Source organism: Salvelinus alpinus, chromosome 1 (genome assembly GCF_045679555.1).
Source record: "Salvelinus alpinus chromosome 1, SLU_Salpinus.1, whole genome shotgun sequence".
Lineage (NCBI taxonomy): Eukaryota > Metazoa > Chordata > Actinopteri > Salmoniformes > Salmonidae > Salvelinus > Salvelinus alpinus.
The window spans coordinates 74,053,058-74,078,571 of record NC_092086.1 but is presented as its reverse complement, the minus strand read 5'-3'; the positions used below and the strand labels follow the sequence as shown (position 1 = coordinate 74,078,571).

Sequence of the window (25,514 nt, the reverse complement as noted above, 5' to 3'; positions counted from 1 at the left end):
CTTTAAGCAAACACCCAGAATTGGCTGAGTGTGACACTGATGGCATCAGCCAAATGTGTCTTATGTGGTTCACACCCTGCCTGGAATATGGGGAGTGAGGGGAGGAGGAGCTTTCGGCACCTCCAGGCTTGGTGACACCAATTAAGCCTGATTACCTTGTAGCCAAGTTGTTGCAGTGATCTGGGCAATTGTGAGACTGGACTGGCTCGGCTCCAGTTGGAAGACTTGTGCTCCATGGTGGTGACTTCAGTACATACATTACTGTTCAAAAGTTTGGGGTCACTTAAAAATGTCCTTGTTTTTGGAAGAAAAGCAATTTTTTTGTCTATTAAAATAACATCAAATTGATCAGAAATACAGTGTAGACATTGTTAATGTTGCAAATGACTATTGTAGCTGGAAAGGGCAGATTTATTTTAATGGAATATCTACATAGGCCCATTATCAGCAACCATCACTCCTGTGTTCCAATGGCACATTGTGTTAGCTAATCAAAGTTTATAATTTTAAAAGGATAATTGATCATTAGAAAAAACTTTTGCAATTATGTTAGCACAGCTGAAAACTGTTGTTCTGATTAAAGAAGCAATAAAACTGGCCTTCTTTAGAATAGTTGAGTATCTGGAGCATCAGCATTTGTGGGTTCGATTACAGGCTCAAAATGGCCAGAAACAGAAACAAAGACCGTTCTTCTGAAACTCGTCAGTCTATTCTTGTTCTGAGAAATGAAGGCTATCCCATGCGAGAAATTGCCAAGAAACGGATGATCTTGTACAACGCTGTGTACTACTCCCTTCACAGAACAGTGCAAACTGGCTCTAACCAGAATAGAAAGAGGAGTAGGAGGCCCCGGTGCACAACTGAGCAAGAGGACAAGTACATTTGAGTGATAGTTTGAGAAACAGACACCTCACAAGTCCTCAACTGGCAGCTTCATTAAATAATACCCGCAAAACACGTCTCAACGTGTCACGACTTCCACCGAGGTCGGTCCCTCTCCTTGTTCGGGCGGCGTTCGACGTCACCGGCCTTCTAGCCATCGCCGATCCATTTTTCATTTGTTTTGTCATTGTTTTACACACCCGGTTTCAATTCCTCAATTACATGTTCATTATTTAACCCTCTATTTTCCCCATGGTTTTTGTGCGTGTTTGTTTTATGTATTTCAATCCTATTGTGTGGGCTTGGTATTTCTACATGTATTTGATCATTTTGAGTAAATGTCCTTTTATTACTCATCTCTGCTGTCCTGCGCCTGACTCCTCTACACCAGCTACACCCAGACCTTTTACACAATGTCAACAGTGAAGAGGCGACTCCGGGATGCTGGCCTTCTAGGCAGAGTTGCAAAGAAAAAGCCATATCTCAGACTGGCCAATAAAAGAAAAGATTAAGATGGGCAAAAGAACACAGACGCGCATGTGGGAGCTCAGGATGAGACGAGTTTCATACTAGTAATTACCAGTTGGAGGGACGTTCAAGTGGATTTTTCCACCTTCCCACTTGGTTATGAACAAAGCACGTATATTAAAAAGTAAACAAAAAAAAGTAACCCTTTATTCCTCTTTAGTCCGATATTTACTTGGAAATAATATGAGGCAATCCTAATTATACTGTTTAACAATTTCATCCTACTTACCACCTGGTGGAAGTAACCAACTATGTAGAATTCTTTGAAGTACTGTGTGTGTACAGTGAGTAGCAGAAAATACCCATAGGTAAAAACCCGTAGGTAAATACCATCTGAAATGGGGCTGTAAAATAAAGCATTACCAGCATAAAGTAAAGAAACCCTTACATTATCACCACAATAAAGCAAAATGACATTACTAAATAGATTTATCTGATAAATGTATTTACATATAGCAAGATTACTTTACAGGGTCTTACACAGACGTGTATTACAGTGCTATGCATAAAGTCAGATTTAACAACAGTCAGCAGGTAAACATATGTCCACAAATGATCTCTGTGTGTGTACACTAAGTTTGATTTTAAGCAAAGATAAAAGGGAAAAAAAAATCTTGAAACTGGAGGCATTGAAGCTTTCAGAAAAAATAAATAAAATCGGAAACACTTTGATAATTATTAATCTGATCATCTTCTAAAAAATATAACAGAAAAACATAGTATATACACTATGTACTATAGCATACACTCTTATCGTAGTTCCCTCAAGTTTAAGTTACAAGTCCATGCAATCCTCCATAGTAAATGAGGGCTCACTATTTTTTTTAAACCAACCACGATCCCAGCCCACACACTATATTGCATACTTTACCATTACCAACCATGCGAACACAACATAAACGGATCAAGAAGCACCTGTGATGTGCTTAAAATAATTCCCAAAAGGTCGAGATCCATTTACTTTGCTAAACAAAGCCTAGCGCTGACAGACTGAGGGCCATGTTCATTTAGCTTTTGCACTGGTGCAAACTTTGCATAATACATAAAGTGAAAAGATCAAAGAGGAATTCAGATTAAAAAAAGAAATCTAAATCGGCAGAGTGATTGGTAAATAAACTGATTTACTGATTTCTCCCATGTATAAGAAGAGTAGCTAACCTCTGACGCCAAAGCAGAGTGAAATCGACTTTGGACTGGGCAGCAACAAAATATGATTACCCATAGGGCATTTCTCACATCTTTACACCAATTGGAGGTCTCTGAATCTGAAGACACCTATTAGACAACATGAACCAATGGGAGAGCACAAATTCCGGGGCCACATTGTTGACCCAGGGTGTACTAAAACAATGGACACTGGTTCCAGTAAGAGGTGTTGGGTGTGTGAGACGGAGGTGAGGTGTGGATGACGGGGAGAGAGGAAGATGGAAAGAGAGAGAGCGAGAGAGCAAGCGGTGAGGAAGGCCACAGCCCGTTGGGTGAACCCATTGTAATCCAAGCACAGAGGAAGTGACTGTGACACAGCAGCCGGTATGTGGTTACTCAGTGAGGCTGGCCTGGGGTTCACCACCTCTCCCTCCAACACCCACTCCCCTTCTCTTCCCCCTCGGCAGGGGAGAGAGCTGCTCCCTTCATGTGGAATCAGACAGCAGGAAGACCTACAGCAACCGGAGCGCACCTCCTTCTCCAGATCCCCCTCTCTCTCCACCTTTAATAGCAACTGCCCACCAACCCAACCCCTTCTATTTGGCCTTGTCTTGTCTCTTTCCGCCAGATCGCCTGAGTGAGTTGGGGTCAGTGATGTTCCGTGTGGTCTCTGTGTGTCACAAGCTCTATCATCCTCAAAGCGTCTCTCTCAGCGCACCACCCCGTGATTCTGACTCAGGGGTTATCTTGGATCATATATCTGAAGCACATGATTTAAGACTGGGGTGAGAGAGGGAGGGTATGCTAATTGTGCTAACATTACTTAAAAATTAATATTTCTGATAAAATACTATTCTGGGCTCTATTTTGACAAACCAAATACAATGGAAAAATCTCAGTGGTGTGACGTGCCACCAGCGTCTGACAATAGCAATGCTTCGCACCAAGCCAAAAATAGAGCCCTCAGTGTGATAGTGTGCATGTAGCATACATGTGTAAGTCATATGGGTGTGTGTGTATATATATTTATATACAGTAAGGTGCTTTACCAAGAAACATCTAAAACATTTAATAAAAGACAGCGTAGACAGTTGGTGTCCAGAAGCTGCTCAGTCTATAAATAAGTCCTGAGTCCTCCACACACACACACACACACTCTTCTTAGGACTCCAAGGAGGTGGACGAGATGGTGCGGCTCTTAGTCTTGGGCACCACCAGGATCTCATCCCCGTCTTGGATCATGTACGAGTGGAGTGCCCGACTGCCGTACTTCATCTCCTCAGGTCCCAGCGCGGAGCCTAGCTCGCGGGCGATGTAGTACAGCCGCATGCCGTTGGCTGGCAGGTCCACCAGGGCCCTGAGCTCCTTCTTGAGCTCCCCGACTGTCTGCTCCAACCGCAAGCTTAGAGTCTCCGTCCGCTCGCCCCAGCGCACCTCCAGCGTGGCCATGCAGCGCGGACGCAAGTCCACCTCGGCCAGCGGGGCAAGCCGTCCGTACTTGGACACCAGGACATGGTACCTGTGGAGACGAGACAGAATAGACGAGGGGTTAGGATTTGTCATTTGGTAGAGAGAATAGTGGCGATTGGTCAGTTTTGGCAGGCGCTCTTATGCATACATTATGGCAGGGATTCACAAACCTTTTTGGCCCGTGACCAAATTTTTATTTAAAAATACATTTGACCCCCACCATGTGAAAAAAGTGATGTAATAAATGGCCAATGCTTATATTTTTTAAATTGGGGCTATGACACCCTATTAGAGCCTTTTGTAGGCCACCGGATCAATCCCCCGCCCACATTCGGAAAGTATTCAGACCCCTTCACTTTTTCCACATTTTGTTACATTACATCCTTATTCTAAAATGGATTAATAAAAAAAAAATCCTCATCAATCTACACACAATACCCCACAATGACAAAGCGAAAAAAAAAAGGTAAAGTAGATTTTGCTAAGAAAGAAATCTATAAAATAAAAATACCTTATTTACTGAATTATTCAGACCCTTTGCTCGCAATTGAGCTCAGGTGCATCCTGTTTCCTTTGATCATCCTTGAGATGTTTCTACAACTTGATTGGAAACCACCTGTGGTAAATTCAATTGATTGGACACCATTTGTAAAGGCACACGATCACGTCTATATAAGGTCCCACAATTGACAGTGCATGTCAGAGCAAAAAACTAAGCCATGAGGTCAAAGGAATTGTCCATAGAGCTCCGAGACAGGATTGTGTCGAGGCACAGATCTGAGGAAGGGTACCAAAACATTTCTGCAGCATTGAAGGTCCCCAAGAACAAAATGGCCTCCTTCATTCTTAAATGGAAGAAGTTTGGAACAACCAAGACTCTTGCAAGAGCAATCAGGGGAGAAGAGCCTTGGTCAGGTAGGTGACCAAGAACCCGATGGAGCACCAGTTCCTCTGTGGAGATGGTAGAAACTTCCAGAAGAACGACCATCTCTGCAGCACTCCACCAATCAGGCCTTTATGGAAGAGCGGCCAGATGGAAGCCACTCCTCAGTAAAAAAAAAAAAAGGCACATGACAGCCCACTTGGAGTTTGCCAAAAGGCACCTAAAGGACTCTCAGACCATGAGAAACAAGATTCTCCAATCTGATGAAACCAAGATTGAACTCTTTGGCCTGAATGCCAAGCGTCACATCTGGAGGAAACCTGGCACCATCCCTACGGTAAAGCACGGTGGTAGCCATCATGCTGTGGGGATGTTTTTCAGCAGCAGGACTGGGAGTATTGCGTGTAGATTGATGTGGGGATTTTTAAAAATACATTTTATAATAAGGATGTAACATAGAATGTGGAAAAAGTTAATGGGTCTGAATACTTTCCAAATACGCTGTATGCATAACTTTATGAGCTGGATTGCCTGTCTTTGCAATTTGTTTATTTTCATTTGCGCTCATTAGCATATTTAGCTAGCAGCCTCTATGTAAATTCGCTATTACTTATTCAAATATTGTTAGCATTCTGGTAATAGACGCCCAATTATGTTTCTGGCTGGGTTTTTCGGCACCCCCTTGTGTACTAAGCTGGTAATACCGTAAATCCCAGGGTGAGAGAAGGACAGTATGACGACATGAAAATCTGGATACCACCCAATCCTACTGTGTACCCATATCTATATCCACACATGCAGTCAGAGCCGGCCCTAGATTTTTGGGGGCCGTAAGCAAAATTTATTTGAGTTTCAGAGTTAATTTCCTGCAAATCTACACATTTTGCCATTGGGCAGAGAAAAGACTAGGCAATTTTATAACTAATTTCATGCAATTTTACTCATTTTGCGATGGGACGGAGAGAAAAATGTGCAATTTTACAGCAAATTTCCTGAAATTTTGCGGTTAGGTGGAGAGAAATGTTTGCAAAATGTGATATCTTACGGAGAGTGACTAACAAAATCAATGGGGCCCAAAGTTGTTAATTAGACCATGATTACTACAAGTTTACATAGCTAGCCGCAAGACTAACTTACAAAAAAATTAAATAAAAGTCAGCTATGGGCTAATTGAGTGACTGTCAGTGACTGACATACCAAGAGAAAAACTGCTGATACACAACCTCACCCCGACAGTTCTCCCCCACCACACACTTTTTAAAAAAGTATTTGGAAATTGATCTGTGGGCCTATAAAAAGGGAGGCTGTGGGCCACATGGTAGTTTGGTATTTTATTAGGATCCCCATTAGCTGTTGCAAAAGCAGCACCTACTCTTCCTGGGGTCTACACAAAACATGAAACATAACAGTACAGCTCCCACAATCTTATTATCCTTGGACTAACCGCTATCCAAGAAAACAGCTTTCTCTGACACTGTGGGGGTAAGTTGGGACAAATGTGTGTGTGTGTGTGTATATTTGTTAAGAGTGGTGTGTGCTCGTTCGGGAAACACAGCGAGCTCTCTACCTCTCTCTCAGCTGTGAGAAAGCGCTCACCCACCTTGAGGGAATGCTGAGTTAGAGATAAGGAACGATTAAATAAAATCGCAGAGAAAAGCCTATTTTCAAAGCTACTGTAACAGTTGGGCCAGTTTCAGTGTGGGTGTGTGTGTGTAGCCAGGGTTTCAGCCTAAAGCAGCAAGCGCAACCGCCATGGGAATTCTTCTCTAACCACTCAGTCAATGCAGAAAGTGCCATTCTGTGAGAAACCCATTTTTCATTCACTCAAAGGTCTCATTTAATGTGGAAACTTGTATATTGTACCCCTGTAAATTATATTGACAGAGTGAGGTATGGTAATGCTAAATGCAATTTCTAATGGTCCTAGCTTAGTGTGGTGCCTGAAAAAAGCGGTGGCATTAATTTAATACCTGTGTTTCTATACACAGCTAAATGTATTGGGTCCAGGGGAGGCTGGTGGGAGAAGTTATAGGAGGACGGGCTCATTGTAATGGCTGGAATGGAATAAACAGAATGGAGTCAATATTATCATATGTTTGACTCCGTTCCATTAATACCATTCCAGCCATTACAATGAGCCCATCCTCCTATAACTCCTCCCACCAGCCTCCTCTGTTTGTGGCTAATACCTAACCTTGTTAATACCCTAGATCTCTGGTGTTTCATGCTTCACTCTCTGTTCTTTAATCCACCTCAGCTGCCTAGTCACTTCTCCGGTATGCCCTCAATTCCTCTTCTCTGTCTCATACTAATTACCCCACGCCGCATCTCACCCTTCTCTTCACACCATAAGCCCCTTCATCTCTCCCTTCTACCCTTCTCTGTAGCCCCTGCTTTCTTTCTCTCTCCTTATCCCAAACCCAATCCTCTCCCTCTCCCTTCTATCCTTACCCACCCCTCTCATAGCCCCTCCTCTCTCATAGCACCCCCGCCAAACGGGGATAGCACGGCCGCCTAAGTCCTTCCCAGTGCTCACTGTCCGCATCCGACACTCTCACACACGTCCACATGTGTACCCACACATGCACAAAGAAACAGGCTTAGACCCAAGAGCAAGTAAACGCTTTCTCTCTCTCTCTTTGCTTTTAAAATGCAAAGACAAAAAGAAAACCTAAAGAGAATGGTTTGTGGCTTTGAGACACTTCCATTGCAGTACCCTTATTAATCTGAGACACTGTGTCGGTTTGGAGTCAAGTTTTGGGCTACATCAGCTCCGGTTACACACGGAAATGAGTCAACCTCTCAATCCCCCCCTAAGAATTTTTTTTTTTTTTAAAGAGGGTGAACGAACGAAGGAGGTAAAAAAAAAGATCTACCTGCCACCTTGTGTATCGGTTTTCCAATCTGAGTATGCCAAGGCACAAAGAAGTCATTGAGTGGGCAGAGACTGGCGCCATTGTCTCGCAAATGTTACTTTCCCCCAGTCAGGGAACACGGTCTTCCCCCGCAAATCCCTCCCTTGCATTCTCCTAAGGTTAAGTGGAATGTGGCTGGCAAAAATCGTGGGCCAATCAGTTTTCCAGCATGGGCCCAAACCAAACCTACCCCCCCGAAATTCCCATCCTGAGATGACAATATGTTACAGGAGGTTAGGTGTGTAAGAACACTGGGGGGAGTTAACATAAGCAGAAAGAGGTAGGAGGTAGCTGAGAGGTAGTGAATCAAAGTGATTCCCGTCCATTGTTAAGGTACAGTAGGTGTCTGAGGGCTCTTGCTATTATGAACCAGAGATAAATTTTAAATTAGGTTGTTCTTATCAGAAGAAAAACGTATGTATGCGCCTGTTTTACAGTTCCTCTGACAAAGCTCCACCTCAACAAACTAGTGTGTGTCAACAGTACCTATGAGGCAGTGTCTCTTCAGGAAAGTCCAGGTAGTGTCTGATGAAGAACCTCTCAGCGTCTTCTCTCTCCCCTTCCGTCACCACACTCCCGTTCAACACAGACACAGATGGCAAACTGCAAAAAGGACAAAGAATATGTATGAGTGTGTGCGACGTGTGTCAAATCAAACAGGGGTGTATTCAATTGTGTGTGTGTGTGTGTGCCTCTTCAAAAGGTATCTTGAATAATCCCACAGCACTTGCCCTCCCCGACCCGATTAAAAAACAAATAAAATCACATCCTACCGTTGTATTTGCACCTTTCTTGCACTAACACAAACACTTGTCTTTTCTTACTAGCAGTGACTTTGCTGATAGCCGCTTTATTGAGGAAAGGTTTTACTTACCATGACTGTGCAATGTGGTTGTCCTAGCTACCTTAAGATTAATGCACTGTCACTTTGGACAAGAGCGTCTGCTAAATGACTAAAATGTGTGTGTGTACTCACTGTGCCACGGTGAGGCTGCGTCTCTCTTTGTTTGTGTAGGGCTGCAGTAAGGGAAGCCCCATCAGCCTCACCTCCTCCAGCTTAGGGAAGAAATTCAGCCTTTCTATGTCCTCCCATCGGTTCAGCCCTTTAACACACACACACAAACATTAGGATTTGGAAAATATCAGTACTCATTCTCTATGGAATCCCAGGATACAGTATTGAATATGGTGTACGGAAGTAGTACAATACATCTATTTTCACATCAGACGGCTCATAGAGGGCTCTTTTCTGAGGTGTGTGTACATAAAAAAAAGACTTGAAATGCCAAATGTACATTTAAAATACATTGGAATGTAAAAGAACTTGAGCCCTTCTAACTAGACCTACTGATTTTTAAAGGGTTCCCTGTCCGGGCAGAGGGGAAAGAGAGAGGTACAGAAGCAGAGGAGTAGTAAGAACCAGACAAATGGGAAGAAATAGTGAATGGAAAGAGTATAATTGGGTAGAGGAAAGAGGGATATTTGTCTGTATGCTCATGCTGTGTGTGTGTGTGTGTGTGTGCGAATCATCATGCTGTGTACGAGTATGTTTGCGTAGGTGTATCTTCATGCTACGCATGTGTGCATGTGATCATGCTGTATGAGCATACTTGTGTATGTGTGCACATGCGTGACCCTCCCTTCGCATACCTGAGTTGTTGAGGTTGATGCTGCGCAGGTTAGGAAACAGGCGCTGCAGTGTGTCCTGAGGTTTGTCCTCCTCCACAGAGCCCAGTTTGTTGTTGGACAACACCAGGTTTTGCAGGCCCGGGTACATGGGCCCAAACTTACGCACCTCGTCCCACTCCTGTAGCTGGTTGTCTGTGATCTGAAGCAGGCGCAGGGAGGGGCAGGGAACCGGGGATTCGGCCACTTGGTCGTACTCGTTCAGACAAAGGAAGAGCTCCTCTAACCTACAGGGGGCGATAGTATAAGCATCAAAAAGAGTTAGCCATGTGTAAATGGAATCGAAATACAAAGTATGAGATATGAGTAGGGTGAAGTTGCCCCTAGATGCTGATCTTTGGTCCATTTCACATTTTCCACAATAATGGTTAAGGTTAGGATTGGGGAAAGGGAAGCTGATCCCCAGAGTTACGAGATACATGGAACTACAGTATCCAGGACATACCTGAACATGCCCTGAACATGATACATGGAAATATAATACATGCCTTAAACCCAAAATGGACTACGCACCTCCCTGTATACGGCGTTGAAATACATGTTAAATATGGATACAAATAAATATAATACATGCCTGGACAAGCCTGAACTTGAGAAGGTCAAAGGTATAATGGCAAAAACACACAAAACACATAGACAAATACAAATAGCTAAATACTGAAATACAAAACACACACATTCATGTATTCACGTGCCATGTGATTCGCAGTCCAGTGTCTGTCATGACTTACTCAGGGGTCTGGCGTGTGAGTGTGTGTACCGTGTCCCAAGTGACACGGGTGTTGATGAGAACCAGGCGGCGGACTCGGAAGAACACCTCAGCCAGGCCTGGCTCCAGCTCAATCCCACTCAGAGGGTTCATACTCAGGTTAAGGAAGTCCAGGTTGGGGATGTTAGACACAATCGTGCAGATCTCGCAACCCAAAAAAACAGATTGGAGCCATCACACTTACTGACTGTACTGGCAACCCAATTGTAGATAGTATACACAATGCTGCATATCTGGCAACCCAAAGATAGATTGGCGCAATTGGAACTGACTGACAGATGAAGGTCTTGTTTGTTGAATTTGTTTGTTGAATGATGTCTCTGGGCGACGTGGTAGGTAGCCGCTAGTGGATACAGTCCGTTTCTTTTAGCATTGTTACATGATTATTTCATGCTAGCCAGGAGATGCTGGACATGACAAAATAACCAGCTATTGGACTTTAAAAAAACAACACCCTAGATGTGTAGAAAATAAGGCAAAACACTCTGTAGTGCCAGCCTTCCTGCTAATAGCTAGCTGCTGATAAATGAATAGTGCATAACATGAAAGCTAGGCTGAGGAGGATGAGGAGAACTACAGTACCCACCTCCCCCCAGTCTTGTAGCTGGTTGTGGGACAGGTCCAGCTCCACCACATGGGCACAAAAGGTGGCCACCTCAGCTTCGTCCCCAGCTTTACTGATGCCACAGCCGTCCAGGACCAGCACACTCGGCAGATTCAGACGATCTGGAGAGAGACAACAATCTTTCTAGTGAATAATTGTTCTTTATTGAATCACATTCCCAATACATGATGGACATAAGCCTGGTATCACTTATTGTTATTACTCATTTACATCACTACATAGGCAGTGTCCTTGGGGATAAGCGAAGGCATGAGTGAATGACTCATGTGTGTGAATACCATATATAAGGGATACGAGTAGGCCTACATGCAGTATTCCTGGGTAACTAGAAGGTGATAACTTGTGTGATTACCTTGTATAATGCATATGAGTAGGCCTACATATAGTTCTTACCTCTTAATTATGTTTTTCTGAGAAAAAAAGGTAAGTAGGTTGTAGTGTGGCCCTTGACTCTTCTGCTTTGAGGAATAACAACTTTTTCAGACATGTTCATCAGCCTATAAATCATCTTCAATGCACCAACACAGTTTAGCAGGGAGCGAAACAAATGCAAGAGAGAAAAGATGCATAGGCCACCTAACCACAAAGTTATTACTCAATCACTGCCTTCAAATGGTCGTTGGAACTGGGAAACCTCCCAGTTATGAAGTAGTAAATTCGACATGATTGTGTCGGAATAATTCCTCATCCAATGAGATTAAATCTATGTAGATGAGCTAGCTAACGTTGCTAATGATAAAGTTAATTAGCTTACTTAACGTTGACAATAGAGTCAAACTAGCTACATTATCCATATTGACAAGTTTGACAATGTCAAAAATGTATTTGCTTCATCACCTTTTAATTGAAAAGCTGAAAGGTCAGTGACAATACGTCAACAACTCAGGTAAAATTATCTCCAACATTCCCACTCGGAAATCCAACTTGGGAGGGCCGTCAAGTGGTTGTTGCCCAATCGGAACCTCGTAATTCCCACTTCTGATGAGCATTTGAAGGCAGCATAAGATACAGCGCCTTGACCTCTCACCTTTAATGGGCGACCCCTGTGGACTGGAAAGCACTACGACGCCCATGCCGTTCCCACGGCAGTATGGGAAATTCTCTGGGTTGTACTTCTCACTGACCACCTGGACGAAGGTGCGCAGCGCCTCTTCATCAGAGGACTCCATGGACCCAGCTGTCTGATGAGAGAGCGAGAGAGAAATGAATGGAAGACATACTTCAAATCAAATAGTATTTGTCACATGCTCCGAATACAACAGGTGTATAAAAACAGGAAAAATAAAAAAAAAAGTGGTCAGATGAAGCTCATGCTAAGGTACAGGACTGTTTTGCTAGCACAGACTGGAATATATTCTCCCAATGGCATTGAGGAGTACACCACATCAGTCACTGGCTTCATCAATAAGTGCATTGATGACATCACCCCCATAGTGACTGTACGTACATACCCCAACCAGAAGCCATAGATTACAGGCAACATCCGCACTGAGCTAAAGAGCTGCCGCATTCAAGGAGCGGTACTCTAACCCGGAAGGTTATAAGAAATCCTGCTATGCCCTTCGATGAACCATCAAACAGGCAAAGCGTCAATACTGGACTAAGATTGAATCCTATTATATCGGCTTTGACGCTCGTTGGATGTGGAATGCCTTGCAAACTATTACAGACTACAAAGGGAAGCACAGCCGCAAGCTGCCCAGTGACATGAGCATACCAGACAAGCAAAATTGCTTCGAGGCAAGCAACACTGAAACATGCATGAGAGCATCAGCAGTTCCGAACGACTAAGTGATCACGCTCTCCGTTGCCAATGTGAGTAAGACCTTTAAACAGGTCAACATTCACAAGACTGCTGGGCCAGACAGATTACCAGGACGTGTACTCCAAGCATGCGTGACCAACTGGCAAGTGTATTTACTGACATTTTCAACCGGTCCCTGACTGAGTCTGTAATACCAGACCACCATAGTCCCTGTGTCCAAGAACACTAAGGTAACCTGCCTAAATGACTACAGACCCGTATCACTCACGTCTGTAGCCATGAAGTGCTTTGAAAGGCTGGTCATGGCTCACATCAGCACCATTATCCCAGAAACCACTACAGATGGTAGTGCGTACAGCCCAGTACATCACTGGAGCCAAGCTTCCTGCCATCCAGGACCTTTATACCAGGCAGTGTCAGAGGAAGGCCTCCAGCCACCCTAGTCATAGACTGTTCTCTCTACTTCCACACGGCAAGCGGTACCGGAGCACCAAGTCGAGGTCCAAAAGGCTTCTTAACAGCATAACACTCCTGAACAGCTAATAAAATTGCTACCCAGACTATTTGCATTGCCCCCCCCACTCATTTTACAATGCTGCTACTCTCTGTTTATTATCTATGCATAGTCACTTTAACTCTACCTACATGTACATAATACCTCAATTACCTCGACTAACTGGTGCCCCTGCACATTGACTCTGTTCCGGTACCCCCTGTATATTGCCTCGTTAATGTTATTTTACTTCTGCTCTTTAATTATTTGTTACTTATCCATTTTATACTTAACACTTATTCTTCTTAAAACAGCATTGTTGGTTAAGAGCGTGTAAGTAAGCATTTCACTGTAAAGTGTTCACTAGTCCTGTTGTATTCGGTGCATTTGACAAATAAAATCTGATATAGTAACACAATAAAATAGGGTATATTGGCTATATATTTTTTTTCCCAAAGTACTGCCATGCATAACAGAGAGATATGTGATCGTATACAAACGTAAGCTAGGTTTGAAATAATATGTTTCTTGTCAAATATATTTGTTTGGGCTTCTTGCGGTCCATTTCCAATCTACAAATGATTTGTAAATATGTTAAAGCACATAGCTTTAGTTACATGTCTTTTCTGCCGACTTGTCTGCTACTAGCCTACATGCTAACAAGCCAAATTTTGTTCATGCTACAACACATTGATTTGAGGTTAGCGGAGACTTAAAAATATGGCCACTCTAGGGGTCAAAGTTGGTGTGGACCACAGACAGCCAGCCCTGTGCTGTAGTGTGGTGAGGTGCTGTCTCTCTCTCTCTCAGGCCAGCTGGACGAGAACGAAAAAGAGGGCCTGTGTTACATGAGCTAAAAGAGTGACCCAATTATCCTTCCACATTGTGACATGATCTCAATTAAGCAACCATTTAATAGAATTACCTATTTCAATGAAGTAACAACGATTCACTCTACTCTAATGTTCTTCAACATATCCTGTTCGACTCGTTTGATTTCACTTGACCTGCATAAAGTTTGCCCAACAGTCTATTTGGTGTGGCAAAAGAAAAGCCCATGCACTCTCTCCAACTCCAACTGTCATGGAGTGCTACTGGATGCGTAGGCTTTAGTGACAGCCCAGCACTGTTTCAATGTCAAATGAACAACGAATCATGATCTTCAGTCTGACTCTGAACCACAATTAGTTGAATCAGGGCCTGGTGTGTTTCTTCTGGGCTGGAAGAAAAGTGTGCATACTCAGTGGCTCTCCAGGTCTGGAGAAAGAGAGCTGTCACCTCTGCTGTAAGGACACAGAGGTCTGATTCTTACAGTGCTTCCTAAATTATCAGACTGATCGGTTTCACTATCTGGTTGGGTTAAGTTCTGTCTGTCTGCAAACTGATTCTCTGGCCTGGACCCATCTGAACTCACAATACCCTTTTCACACTCCATTGTATCATGCTGACCAGGGCCGGGCAATATATCAAGTTTTTTTCCTTATATTCAAGTTTATATTTTTGCGCGATATGGAAAATGCCTGTATCGCAAGAATCGAGGTTCTGTTATAATGTTGTAACGTTTTACAAATGCAGCATCTCACTGTATCTTCTCTGTCAGCCCAATGTCAAATCATGTCCCAATTGCATGATAACCTCTGTGCACGTGTTGTCCATGTAACGCTCGTCTGATGAAGAATGAGGAGTGGACCAAAGCGCAGCGTGGTACGTGTTCATGATTTTTTATTTAACTCAGAACACTACAAACAAAAAATAACCAAGAGACAAACAAACAGTTCTGTAAGGTAACCAAACTAAACAGAAAACTACCCACAAACCCAGGTGGGAAAAAGGCTACCTAAGTATGATTCTCAATCAGAGACAACGATAGACAGCTGCCTCTGATTGAGAACCACACCTGGCCAAACACAAAGAAATAGAAAACATAGAAATAAAGAAACTAGAATGCCCACCCTAGTCACACCCTGGCCTACCCAAAATAGAGAATAAAAGCCTCTCTATGGCCAGGGCGTGACAATCCACCAATCACAACCCTAGACAGCCTTTCACAAATTATAACCATGGCGGAGAAGTGTAGCGGCGGTAAGAGTTCCACCAAAAAGGAAAGTGAGGAAGCCAGCTCAGCCTCTCGTGAGGATGAAATCATCCCCAAAAAGGGCAGCAATCTTTTTTCAGTAATATGGAAGTGGTTCGCGTTTACGAGGTCTGATGTTCAGCAAACGAATGTCCTGTGCAAAATGTGTCGAAAGACAATTGCTACGAAAAGCAGCAGCACAACCAACCTCTTCCATCACCTGCAACTGAAACACGCGGTGGAATGGGAGGAACGCGTGAGACTACGCAATGCCGATTCCAGTCGCCCGATTCCCAAAACGTCTGCTAAAAGACAAGCTACCATAGCCGCATCCTTTTAAAACGTAATCCCTTATGACAAGAAAAGTTCGAGGTGGAAGGAGATAACAGATGCAGTGACCTATTACATAGTGAAAGATATGGTCCCAATCTTTACAGTACAAAAGCCAGGCTTTAAAAAGCTGCTAGGTACAGTTGACCACAAATATCAGTTGCCAAGCCACAAGTACTTTACGGAAGAAGCCCTGCCTGTAGTACTGTGCGCCTCCCATAGTCTGTTCTGGACTTGGGGACTGTGAAGAGACCTCTGGTGGCATGTCTTGTGTTGTATGCATGGGTGTCTGAGCTGTACACTAGTAGTTCAAACAGACAGCTGGGTGCATTCAGGTAGCTAATAAAATAGCAGCGGGTAGCCTAGTGGTTAGAGCGTTGGGCCAGTAACCGAAAGGTTGCTGGATCAAATCCCCGAGCTGACAAGGTAAAAATGTGTCATTCTACCCCTGAACAAGGCAGTAAAACCACTGTTCTTCAGTAAGGCATCATTGTAAATAAGAAATTGTTCTTAACTGGCTTGCCTAGTTAAATAAAGGTACTTCTTTTTTTTTTAAATAAAACATTTCAATACGTCAGCCCTTCTCACAAATACAAGTAGTGATGAAGTCAATCACTCCTCTACTTTGAGCCAGGAGAAATTGACATGCATATTCTCTGTGAACATTTAAGGGCCAGCCGTGCTGCCCTGTTCGGGGCTAATCTAAATGTTCCTAAGTCCCTCTTTGTGGTACCTGACCACACGACTGCACAGTTGTCCAGGTCCAGGTGCGACAAAACTAGGACCTGTAGGACCTGCCTTGTTGATAGTGTTTTTAAGAAGGCAGAGCATTTCTTTATTATAGACAGACCTCTCCACATCTTTAGTTACTGTTGCATCAATATGTTTTGACCATATTGCAACTTGCTCAATTTCCACATTATTCATTACAATACTTTAGTTGAGGTTTAGGGTTTGGTGAATGATTTGTCCCAAATACAATGCTTTTATGTTTTGAAATATTCAGGACTAACTTATTTTTTTGCCACCCATTCTGAAACGGACTGCAGCTCTTTGTTAAGTGTTACAGTGATTTCACTTGTTGTGGTAGCTGACGTGTATAGTGTTGAGTCATCAGCATACATAGTAGAGGTCGACCAATTAAATCGGCATGGCCGATTAATTAGGGCCGATTTCAAGTTTTCATAACAATCGGTAATATGCATTTTTGGACGGCGATTATGGCCGATTACATTGCACTCCACGAGGAGACTGAGTGGCAGGCTGACCACCTGTTACGCGAGTGCAGCAAGGAACCAAGGTAAGTTGCTAGCTAGCATTAAACTTATCTTATAAAAAGCAATCAATCTTCACATAATCACTAGTTAACTACACATGGTTGATGATGTTACTAGTTTAACTAGCTGTCCTGGTTGCAAATAATCAATGCGGTGCCTGTTAATTTATCGAATCACAGCCTACTTCACCAAACGGGTGATGATTTAACAAGCGCATTCGCGAAAAAAAGCACTGTCGTTGCACCAATGTACCTAACCATAAACATCAATGCCTTTCTTAAAATCAATACACAAGTATATTTAGTTATGGATGCCACCGCTCGATAAAATACGGAACGGTTCCGTATTTCACTTAAAGAATAAACGTTTTGTTTTCGAAATTATAGTTTCCGGATTTGACCATATTAATGACCTACGGCTGGTATTTCTGTGTTTATTATATTATAATTTAGTCTATGATTTTATATTTCATAGAGCAGTCTGACTGAGAGGTGGTAGGCAGCAGCAGGCTCGTAAGCATTCATTCAAACAGCACTTTCCTGCATTTGCCAGCAGCTCTTCACAATGCTTGAACCAAAGCGCTGTTTATGACTTCAAGCCTATCAACTCCCGAGATTAGGCTGGCAATACTATAGTGCCTATAAGAACATCCAATAGTCAAAAGGTATATGAAATACAAATCATATAGAGAGAAATAGTCCTATAATAACTACAACCTAAAACTTCTTAACTGGGAATTTTGAAGACTCATGTTAAAAGGAACCACCAGCTTTCATATGTTCTCATGTTCTGAGCAAGGAACTTAAACGTTAGCTTTTTTACATGGCACATATTGCTCTTTTACTTTCTTCTCCAATGCTGTGTTTTTGCATTATTTAAACCAAATTGAACATGTTTCATTTTTTATTTGAGACTAAATTGATTTTCATTTATGTATTATATTAAGTTAAAATAAGTGTTAATTCAGTATTGTTGTAATTGTCATTATTACAAATATATATATATATATATATATATATATATATATATATATGTATTAGAGGTCAACAGATTATGATTTTTCAACATCGATTATTTTTTATATATATATAAAAATAATCGATGTTGAAAAATCATAATCTGTTGACCTCTAATACATAGGCACACAGGCTTTACTCAGAGCCAGTGGCAGATCATTAGTAAAGATATTTAAAAAGTAAGGGCCCTAGAAAGCTGCCCTGGGGAATGCCTGTCCACCTGGATTGTGTTGGAGAGGCTTCCAATAAAGAACACCCACTGTGTTATGTTAGACAAGTAACTTTCGATCTACAATATAACAGGGGATGTAAAGCTGCACTGAAGTCTAACAAAACAGCTCCCACAATATTTGTATTATCAATTTCTGTCAGCCAATCATCAGTCATTTGTGTAAGTGCCGTACATTTTGAATGCCCTTCCCTATAAGCGTGGTGAAAATCTGTTGTTAAAAGGGTTAACTGTGAAATTGAATTGTATCTAAGGGTTGGTAACAGGCTGATTGGCTGGCTATGAGTCAGTAAAGGGTGCTTTGCTATTCCTGGGTAGCGGAATTACTTTTGCTTCCCTTCAGGCCTGAGGGCCTGTCATCCTCAGTAATTTTCCATCTTGTAGGCCTAGATTGAAGAATTGGCAAATAGGAGTGGCAATATCGTATGCTGTCATCCTCAGTAATTTTCCATCCAAGTTATCAGACCAAGGTGACTTGTCATTGTTGATAGACAAACAAACCATCTGTACTGACAAATCATGGGTTTCACCACACCGGCAACAAAACAACACGGTGCTCAGTATCCTTCGCTCCCGCAATAAGGAAAGTAGCTAGACAGTGTAGCTAATATCAGGCCAGGCTGACGGCTAAAGCACATTTATTGTAGTGATTTTTAGTAATAATGAGGAGCAACCAGATGCAGCACTTGACACATTTGTGAAATTGCTTATTCCAGTTACTAATAAGCATGCAGCCATTAAGAAAATGACTGTAAAAACTGTTAAATCCACATGGATTGATGAGGAATCAAAAGATTGTAGGCTTAGCTGCAATGCTACAGTTGTCAACAACTGTTGTCCCTGACACAACCATTAGATGGAGCTGAAAAAGTACAACTACGTTACATTTTCGTAAAAAAACAATTACTCATAAAACGGAATGTATCTGAACACTCACAATTCCCAACTTCGGCAGACAAATTTCTAATTCTCGATTAAGTTTCTATAACCCTAACCGAACCTTAACTATTTTACATTTTAACTTAAATGGTGTAGGGATGTGCAAAGGATCCCGGATAGCACGGACCGGGCGCACAGGGAGCAGCACGAGCAGCGACGACATCATTATGTCATTCAAAAACATGGCAGACATTGGATTAATATAAAATGTTAATATCTTTGGCTGTGAGTGATGAACATTTTTTGGGATCTCTGCTACAATCATTTGAATAATTCAATTCATGTTTTGCGCACAAAAGGTGTCGACTTAAGAGTCTTAGAGAAGTCAGATTTTAAAATGTCTATGTGTCCGTCAATGGAAATTGTCTTTCTGGTTCGGGCGTCATTTAAACTGCAGCACTGAAGCAGAACTGTATGAGCAGTCGAAAACGTGATTCTATACCGGAACCGTGGGCCACACAAGCATAGGCTATGTTCGAGAGGATCAAAACCGCAATGTATCATGGGTAAATTGTGACCGACTGACCTACAAATAATAATGAGTCGATATTTATGATGAAAGGTGATTTGTAGATAATAATAATAATTCATTTAATTTGTAAAGCACTTTCATACACCCAAGGTGCTGAAGAAAATAAAACATTTTATAAAAATAATTTAAAAAACTATCCAAAACACAAAACATCTTAAGCAGACAACAATCAAAGCTGTCGTCAGATCTGATGGACAGGAGAACAGAATTGACATAGGCCCTTGAAAGCTTTACTGAACAGCTCAGTCTTTAGCTGTGCCTTAATAAGGATTAAACAAGACCAGAGACTCTGCAGCCTGACCAGGGTTGCCATGTTCGCACTTTTCCTGAAAAATTAGGCTACTTTCAGAACGATGTCGCAGGTGAAAATGTATTGGTCGCAGGTGGCAGGTTTTTGGACTACTTCTAAATTGCACCGAAGCCACCATGGCATTTCTCTTAGATATATATTTCATTGTGACCTGCTGCTGACTATCAGGCAGCGAGTAGGCTGTTACTGAGTTAGTGAATGTTGGGGAGGGTTGAGGGGTGTGTTGCATTGAGAACACTGGTTGAGAGATTGCTGCAGCTGAGGCAACTGAGTCACGGAGACTTTTTACCAGTTGTAGGTAGGCTATTTAGATTGGTCATTATGGAGACACCCTCTTTCCATAAAACATATTCATGCGCTAGAACTGCTAGAACTAATATAACGGGGACAAAGCATTCGATGAGGACTTTAGGCGCACTAGAGCTCTTTAGATGAATTCGCTCAGAGGAGGTTTAAAGTAAACTTCATTCTAATGTTGACTATTCTTATGGATTACCATATCAATCAAAGGGGTTTTACTCATGCTCAGTTCCAGGGTCTGGAGCGCTGCGAGAGTGGACATTTGAAATGGAAGTTACGGAACTCGCTCGCATGCTTCTGTTATGGGGGAAAAGTCCACAATGAAAATGACATTAAATGATTGGCTACATTTGATGGAAAATGATCTGGCAAGTTTAATGAGGACAAATTATATTTTATCCTGTAGCATATTCTTAAAACTAGCAAGAATTATTATTTTAATGAAAAACAAATTTAGCTTCTTAGCCTACCTTGTTAAAAATGACGTCAATATACCCTAAATTCACACGATAACTTTATGGAAAAGGGGTTTCATGGGTAAATGTGGCAACTCTCTTGCTGCAACAAAAAAACTGGGCTAGTTTTCAGGCCTTGTGGGCAGGTTCAGGGGTCATTGGGCTTCACATTTTAGCTTGACATGGCAACCCTGGCCCTGACAGTGAGTGAAAGTGTGTTCCACAGCCGAGGAGCAGCACAACCTAAATCCCTGTCACCCATAGTTTTTAGACTGCTGTTGGCCTACTGAAGGTAGATGGAGTGGCAAAGGGTGCGTGTGGGGTGCCCATGGGGTAGGATGAGTTCAGACATTTACTTGGTTCCAGAGTTGTGGATAGCTTGGTAACTGTGAACCATGATTTTAAAGTCAATGTGTAAGTATAATTGATAATAATAGATCAGTCAGTTGGCAGTCGCTTTAATCCGAACACGGCCATAAACTAGATCACTGGAAAGGGCTCATCATCAAAACTGACTGAACCGAATCTGTTCGTCTCCACTCGACTCTCGCTGTGCAACAAACGTCATCTATTTGTAAATTTGGGCACCAGGTGTGTCCATATTATAGCCTCTTCAGGGTAGAAGGCAATCTACGATAGAACAAGTATTATATGGATGGGCAATGCGACATCATTGTTACATTGCTATAAACAATGGCATAATGTATCCGTTTTTGTATTCTGTACTGGTTGGTTGTTTTTTGATACTGTGCGACCACCATTTTTTAAAATTGAGAATCATGTTCCCAAAACAGTAGCTACTTGGACGGGTAAAGAAATGCTTATGTACTTAGGGCATATATTGCACCTCAATCAATGGTGCATAACAATAATAATCGTACAATTGGACCACATCTCTTTCGAAAAGGCATTGAGAAAACATTCCTTACCTTCCTCTGTCGTTTCCTTCGAATGGTTGTTATTGTTGTTCAAACCGCTGTGAAGCAGGCAAGAATAAATAAGTACTTCCGGGTCACGGATTTCTTTTCTATTCCTTCAGAATAAAAGTCACGTCCGGTATACTTTGTAAATAAATAATTAGGGCGAAAATTTGCTAAATTATCTATATATTTTATGCTAGTTCCCATACAAAGAATGATTTAAAGAATTTCTATACGATATACTGTTGTGTACTCATGTCATTTTTCCTCCTGAGACACAGCAATTAATTTTTGTCATCCCTAGTGAAAATCAGTTCTTGTTCCATATCTCTGAGTAGTGTTGGTTGAATGACAACAAACACTTAATTGAAGAATCCCTACTGTTGACCAATCACTGACAAAGAGGCGTAGACTTTGGCTTCCGACTTCGGCTTGGCTCGAGAAAAAATGTAGTGTGCACTAACAACCTAAAAATACCTTGCCGAATACCAAAATTAACAAAAACGTCACAAAATGTCGTCGGTATAATATATGCACAAACTGCCCCGAACTGTTTCGGCTGGGAAGCATTCGGACACCTTTACAAGGATGACATGTCCTGAACAGAATCAGCCTATGTGTGTTGTATTGTGAAGAAAATTAGCTGCGGAACAGGCACTTGAACGCTCCCATGACTCCATTCTATGCGCATTAAAGTTATAATCGGTTTGTCTATAGTGCCTTTTGAAAGCCTAACACTGTGAGATCGGAATTTATAACTTAGTTAGTCATGTTGGCAATAGAATAAGCATTCAAATGATGCCGACCTGACCCAGATTGCGATTTATAATGGAACGTTTTTGGATTGCGTAAACAACTACAGTAATTGTGTGACGTGGGACGTAGGGCTGTGTCCCAAACAAAACAATTACAAGTGTGCTTACTTCATTTCCTCAATGGCAAAGCTAGGAGAGCTAAAAAAAACACCTTTATAGTTGAAGGGTCTTTCCTTGAGTCATAAAAGTGCATTGGCATTACTTAGGAAATGTACACAGTTTGGAGAAGTGTGTGGCCACTTGGAGACACAAGTTAGATGTCACTCAAACCCTTGTAATCCTTCTTTCTTATCTTGCACCTACGCTAAAATGTAATTAATATTCTTACTTTGTTACTGAATGTATCCAGAGTATTTTTTACATTTAGTTTTTGACAAATGCTGTGAAAAGTAGAGGAAATGTCAAATGCACATAAAATCAACAGTGGAAATGTTTGGATTCAGTCTTTTCAGGGGAACTGTTGTGTACTCACCTTCTGGTCTGATAATTTCCCCCTAATCTCCAAAGTGTTCTCTTTCAAATGGTGCCATGGTCAGGCATATGCTTTTTTTTATAGTTCTTCTGTTAGAAACATTTAAATTTGGCCCTGTACATATAGGCCAATTTCCACGAGTGTAAGGGCTAAACAAAAGTCCCCCAGGAAGAAGATACTATCTCAATAGGTGCTAAAGGTAGTTAGCGTCTATGAATGGGCCATGTCCTAATTAGCCAGTTAGCTAATTTACCAAAGAAATGTTCATTACATTTCATATTCATATATTGTAAATGATGATAAACTACTACATGCATTTTGATTGTTGACATTTAGTGCTGTTTGCTGTAATACCTTTTGTTGACATGTTGAAATGAATCCCATACATCATTTCAGTTGATTTGAAATATAAAACGAAAGGTAAAAATATCATATGTTGAAATTCTTCTTGTAGTTGGTGTGAATGCCATGTATTATCATCAAGTCCCTCTGCAGTCGATATGAGAAGAACTGAGTAGTTTTCTTAGTTATAACTAGAATGACACATCAAAGGCTTTTCTTCAACGAAGTGTCTTATGTCCTAATAGAAATAACAATAACAACCTCCTATTTCTCAACACAGATCTAGAGAACCAGTGCAAAGCGTTCAGGGTGAACGCGGCGGACGCCACGCCTGGCAGTGACTGGACACCGTTTGAGAAGAACCGCTCCTACAGACATCGTGATTGTAGGAGGGGGCGTGGTGGGCTGGTCCATCGTCTACCGGCTGAAGCAGAAGATGATTCTGGACGGGGTGCTGGTGGTGGAGAGGGATCCCACTGTGAGTGGCCTAGGCTGTGTCGTGTGACCTCACTCATGTCCTCCAAATACATCTGAAACTCCTGTCTACCAGCGCTTTGGATAAGTTTGTGCCTATGCCAATGTCACAGCATTGTGGAACATACAAGCCATGTACACATTACTGAGCCAAGCAAAACCAAGGCAACTGACCTGAATATTGATTATGTTGATTTTGATGATGCTGTGTTTCAGGTTTTAGGTACGCCACAAACACAATGACTACTGCAGAAGGTGACAAGGTGGATTTCAGAAGAATCAAATATGCTGGTATGACTCCTGATTTGTACAAGGACACTTTTCACTAAACATTAACTCTCCAATTAAGTTTAAAGTTTTAATGTCACATGCACAAGTACAGTGAAATGCCTTTCTTGCAAACTCAAATCCCAACAATTAAAAAATGAAAAATCACATTTACATAAGTATTTAGACCCTTTACTTAGTACTTTGTTGAAGCACCTTTAGCAGCGATTACAGCCTTGAGTCTTCTTGGGTATGACGCTACAAGCTTAGCACACCTGTATTTGGGGAGTTTCGCCCATTATTTTCTGCAGATTCTCTCAAGCTCTGTCAGGTTGGATGGGGAGCGTCGCTGCACAACTATTTTCAGGTCTCTCCAGAGATGTTTGATCAGGGTCAAGTCCGGGCTCTTGCTGGGCCACTCAAGGATATTCAGACTTGTCCCAAAGCCACACCTGCGTTGTCTTAGCTGTGCACTTGGGGTTGTTATCCTGTTGGAAGGTGAAATCTTCACCCCAGTCTGAGGTCCTGAGTGCTCTGGAGCAGATTTTCATCAAGGATCTCTCTGTACTTTGCTCCGTTCATCTTTCCCTCAATCCTGACTAGTCTCCATGTCCCTCCCGCTGAAAAACATCCCCACAGCATGATGGTGCTACCACTATACTTCACCGTAGGGATGGTCCCAGGTTTCCTCCAAACTCCAAGCGGGCTGTCATGTGCCTATTACTGAGAAGTGGCTTCCGTTTGGCCACTCTACCACAAAGGCCTGATTGGTGGAGTGCTGCGGAGATGGTTGACCTTCTGGAAGGTTCTCCCATCTCCACAGAGGAACTCTGGAGCTCTGTCAGAGTGACCATCTGGTTCTTGGTCAAGGCCCTTCTCCCCCGATTGCTCAGTTTGGCCAGCTCTAGGAAGAGTCTTGGTGGTTCCAATCTTCTTCCATTTAAGAATGATGGAGGCCACTGTGTTCTTGGAGACCTTCAATGCTGCAGACATTTTTTTTTTTACCCTTCCCCAGATCTGTGCCTGGACACAATCCTGTCTCGGAGCTCTACGGACAATTCCTTCAACCTCATGGCTTGGTTTCTTCTCTGATATGCACTGTCAACTGTGGGACCTTATATAGACTGGTGTGTGCCTTTCCAAATCATGTCCACTCAATTGAATTTAATACAGGCGGACTTCAATCAAGTTGTAGGAACATCTCAAGGATGATCAATGGAAGCAGGATGCACCTTAGCTCAATATCAATTCTCATAGCAAAGGGTCTGAATACTGATGTAAATAAGGTATTTGTGTTTTTCATTTGTAATACATTTGCAAAAAATGTTAAACCTGTTTTCGCTTTGCCGTTATGGTGTATTGTGTGTAGATTGATGAGGAAACAAATGAATTGAATTTTAGAAAAATGCTGTAATGTAACACAATGTGGAAAAAGTCAACGGGTCTGAATAATTTCCGAATGCACTGTAGATGTGTGTAGGGGTAAGGTAACTAGGCAACAGCATATAAGATAAACAGAGTACCCACTGTGACTAATAAAACCTACCCTCCCAGAAACTGTGGATAGATGGTAGCATTCGCGCAAAACTGAAAGCGCGAA

General features: G+C 42.2%; 1 protein-coding gene across 1 annotated transcript in view; it reads right to left on the bottom strand.

Annotated features, from left to right (window-relative positions):
- The window catches only part of LOC139564401 (alpha-tectorin-like), a 67,795-nt gene extending 45,452 nt beyond the window's left edge, over positions 1 to 22,343 (bottom strand). The window contains 8 exon segments of the mRNA XM_071383936.1: positions 776 to 793; positions 8,311 to 8,427; positions 8,801 to 8,927; positions 9,475 to 9,737; positions 10,242 to 10,423; positions 10,866 to 11,005; positions 11,932 to 12,085; positions 21,554 to 22,343. Coding sequence (XP_071240037.1) covers positions 776 to 793; positions 8,311 to 8,427; positions 8,801 to 8,927; positions 9,475 to 9,737; positions 10,242 to 10,423; positions 10,866 to 11,005; positions 11,932 to 12,073 — 989 coding nt within the window. The 5' untranslated portion in view covers positions 12,074 to 12,085; positions 21,554 to 22,343.
- Between the last annotated feature and the right edge of the window lie 3,171 nt (positions 22,344 to 25,514).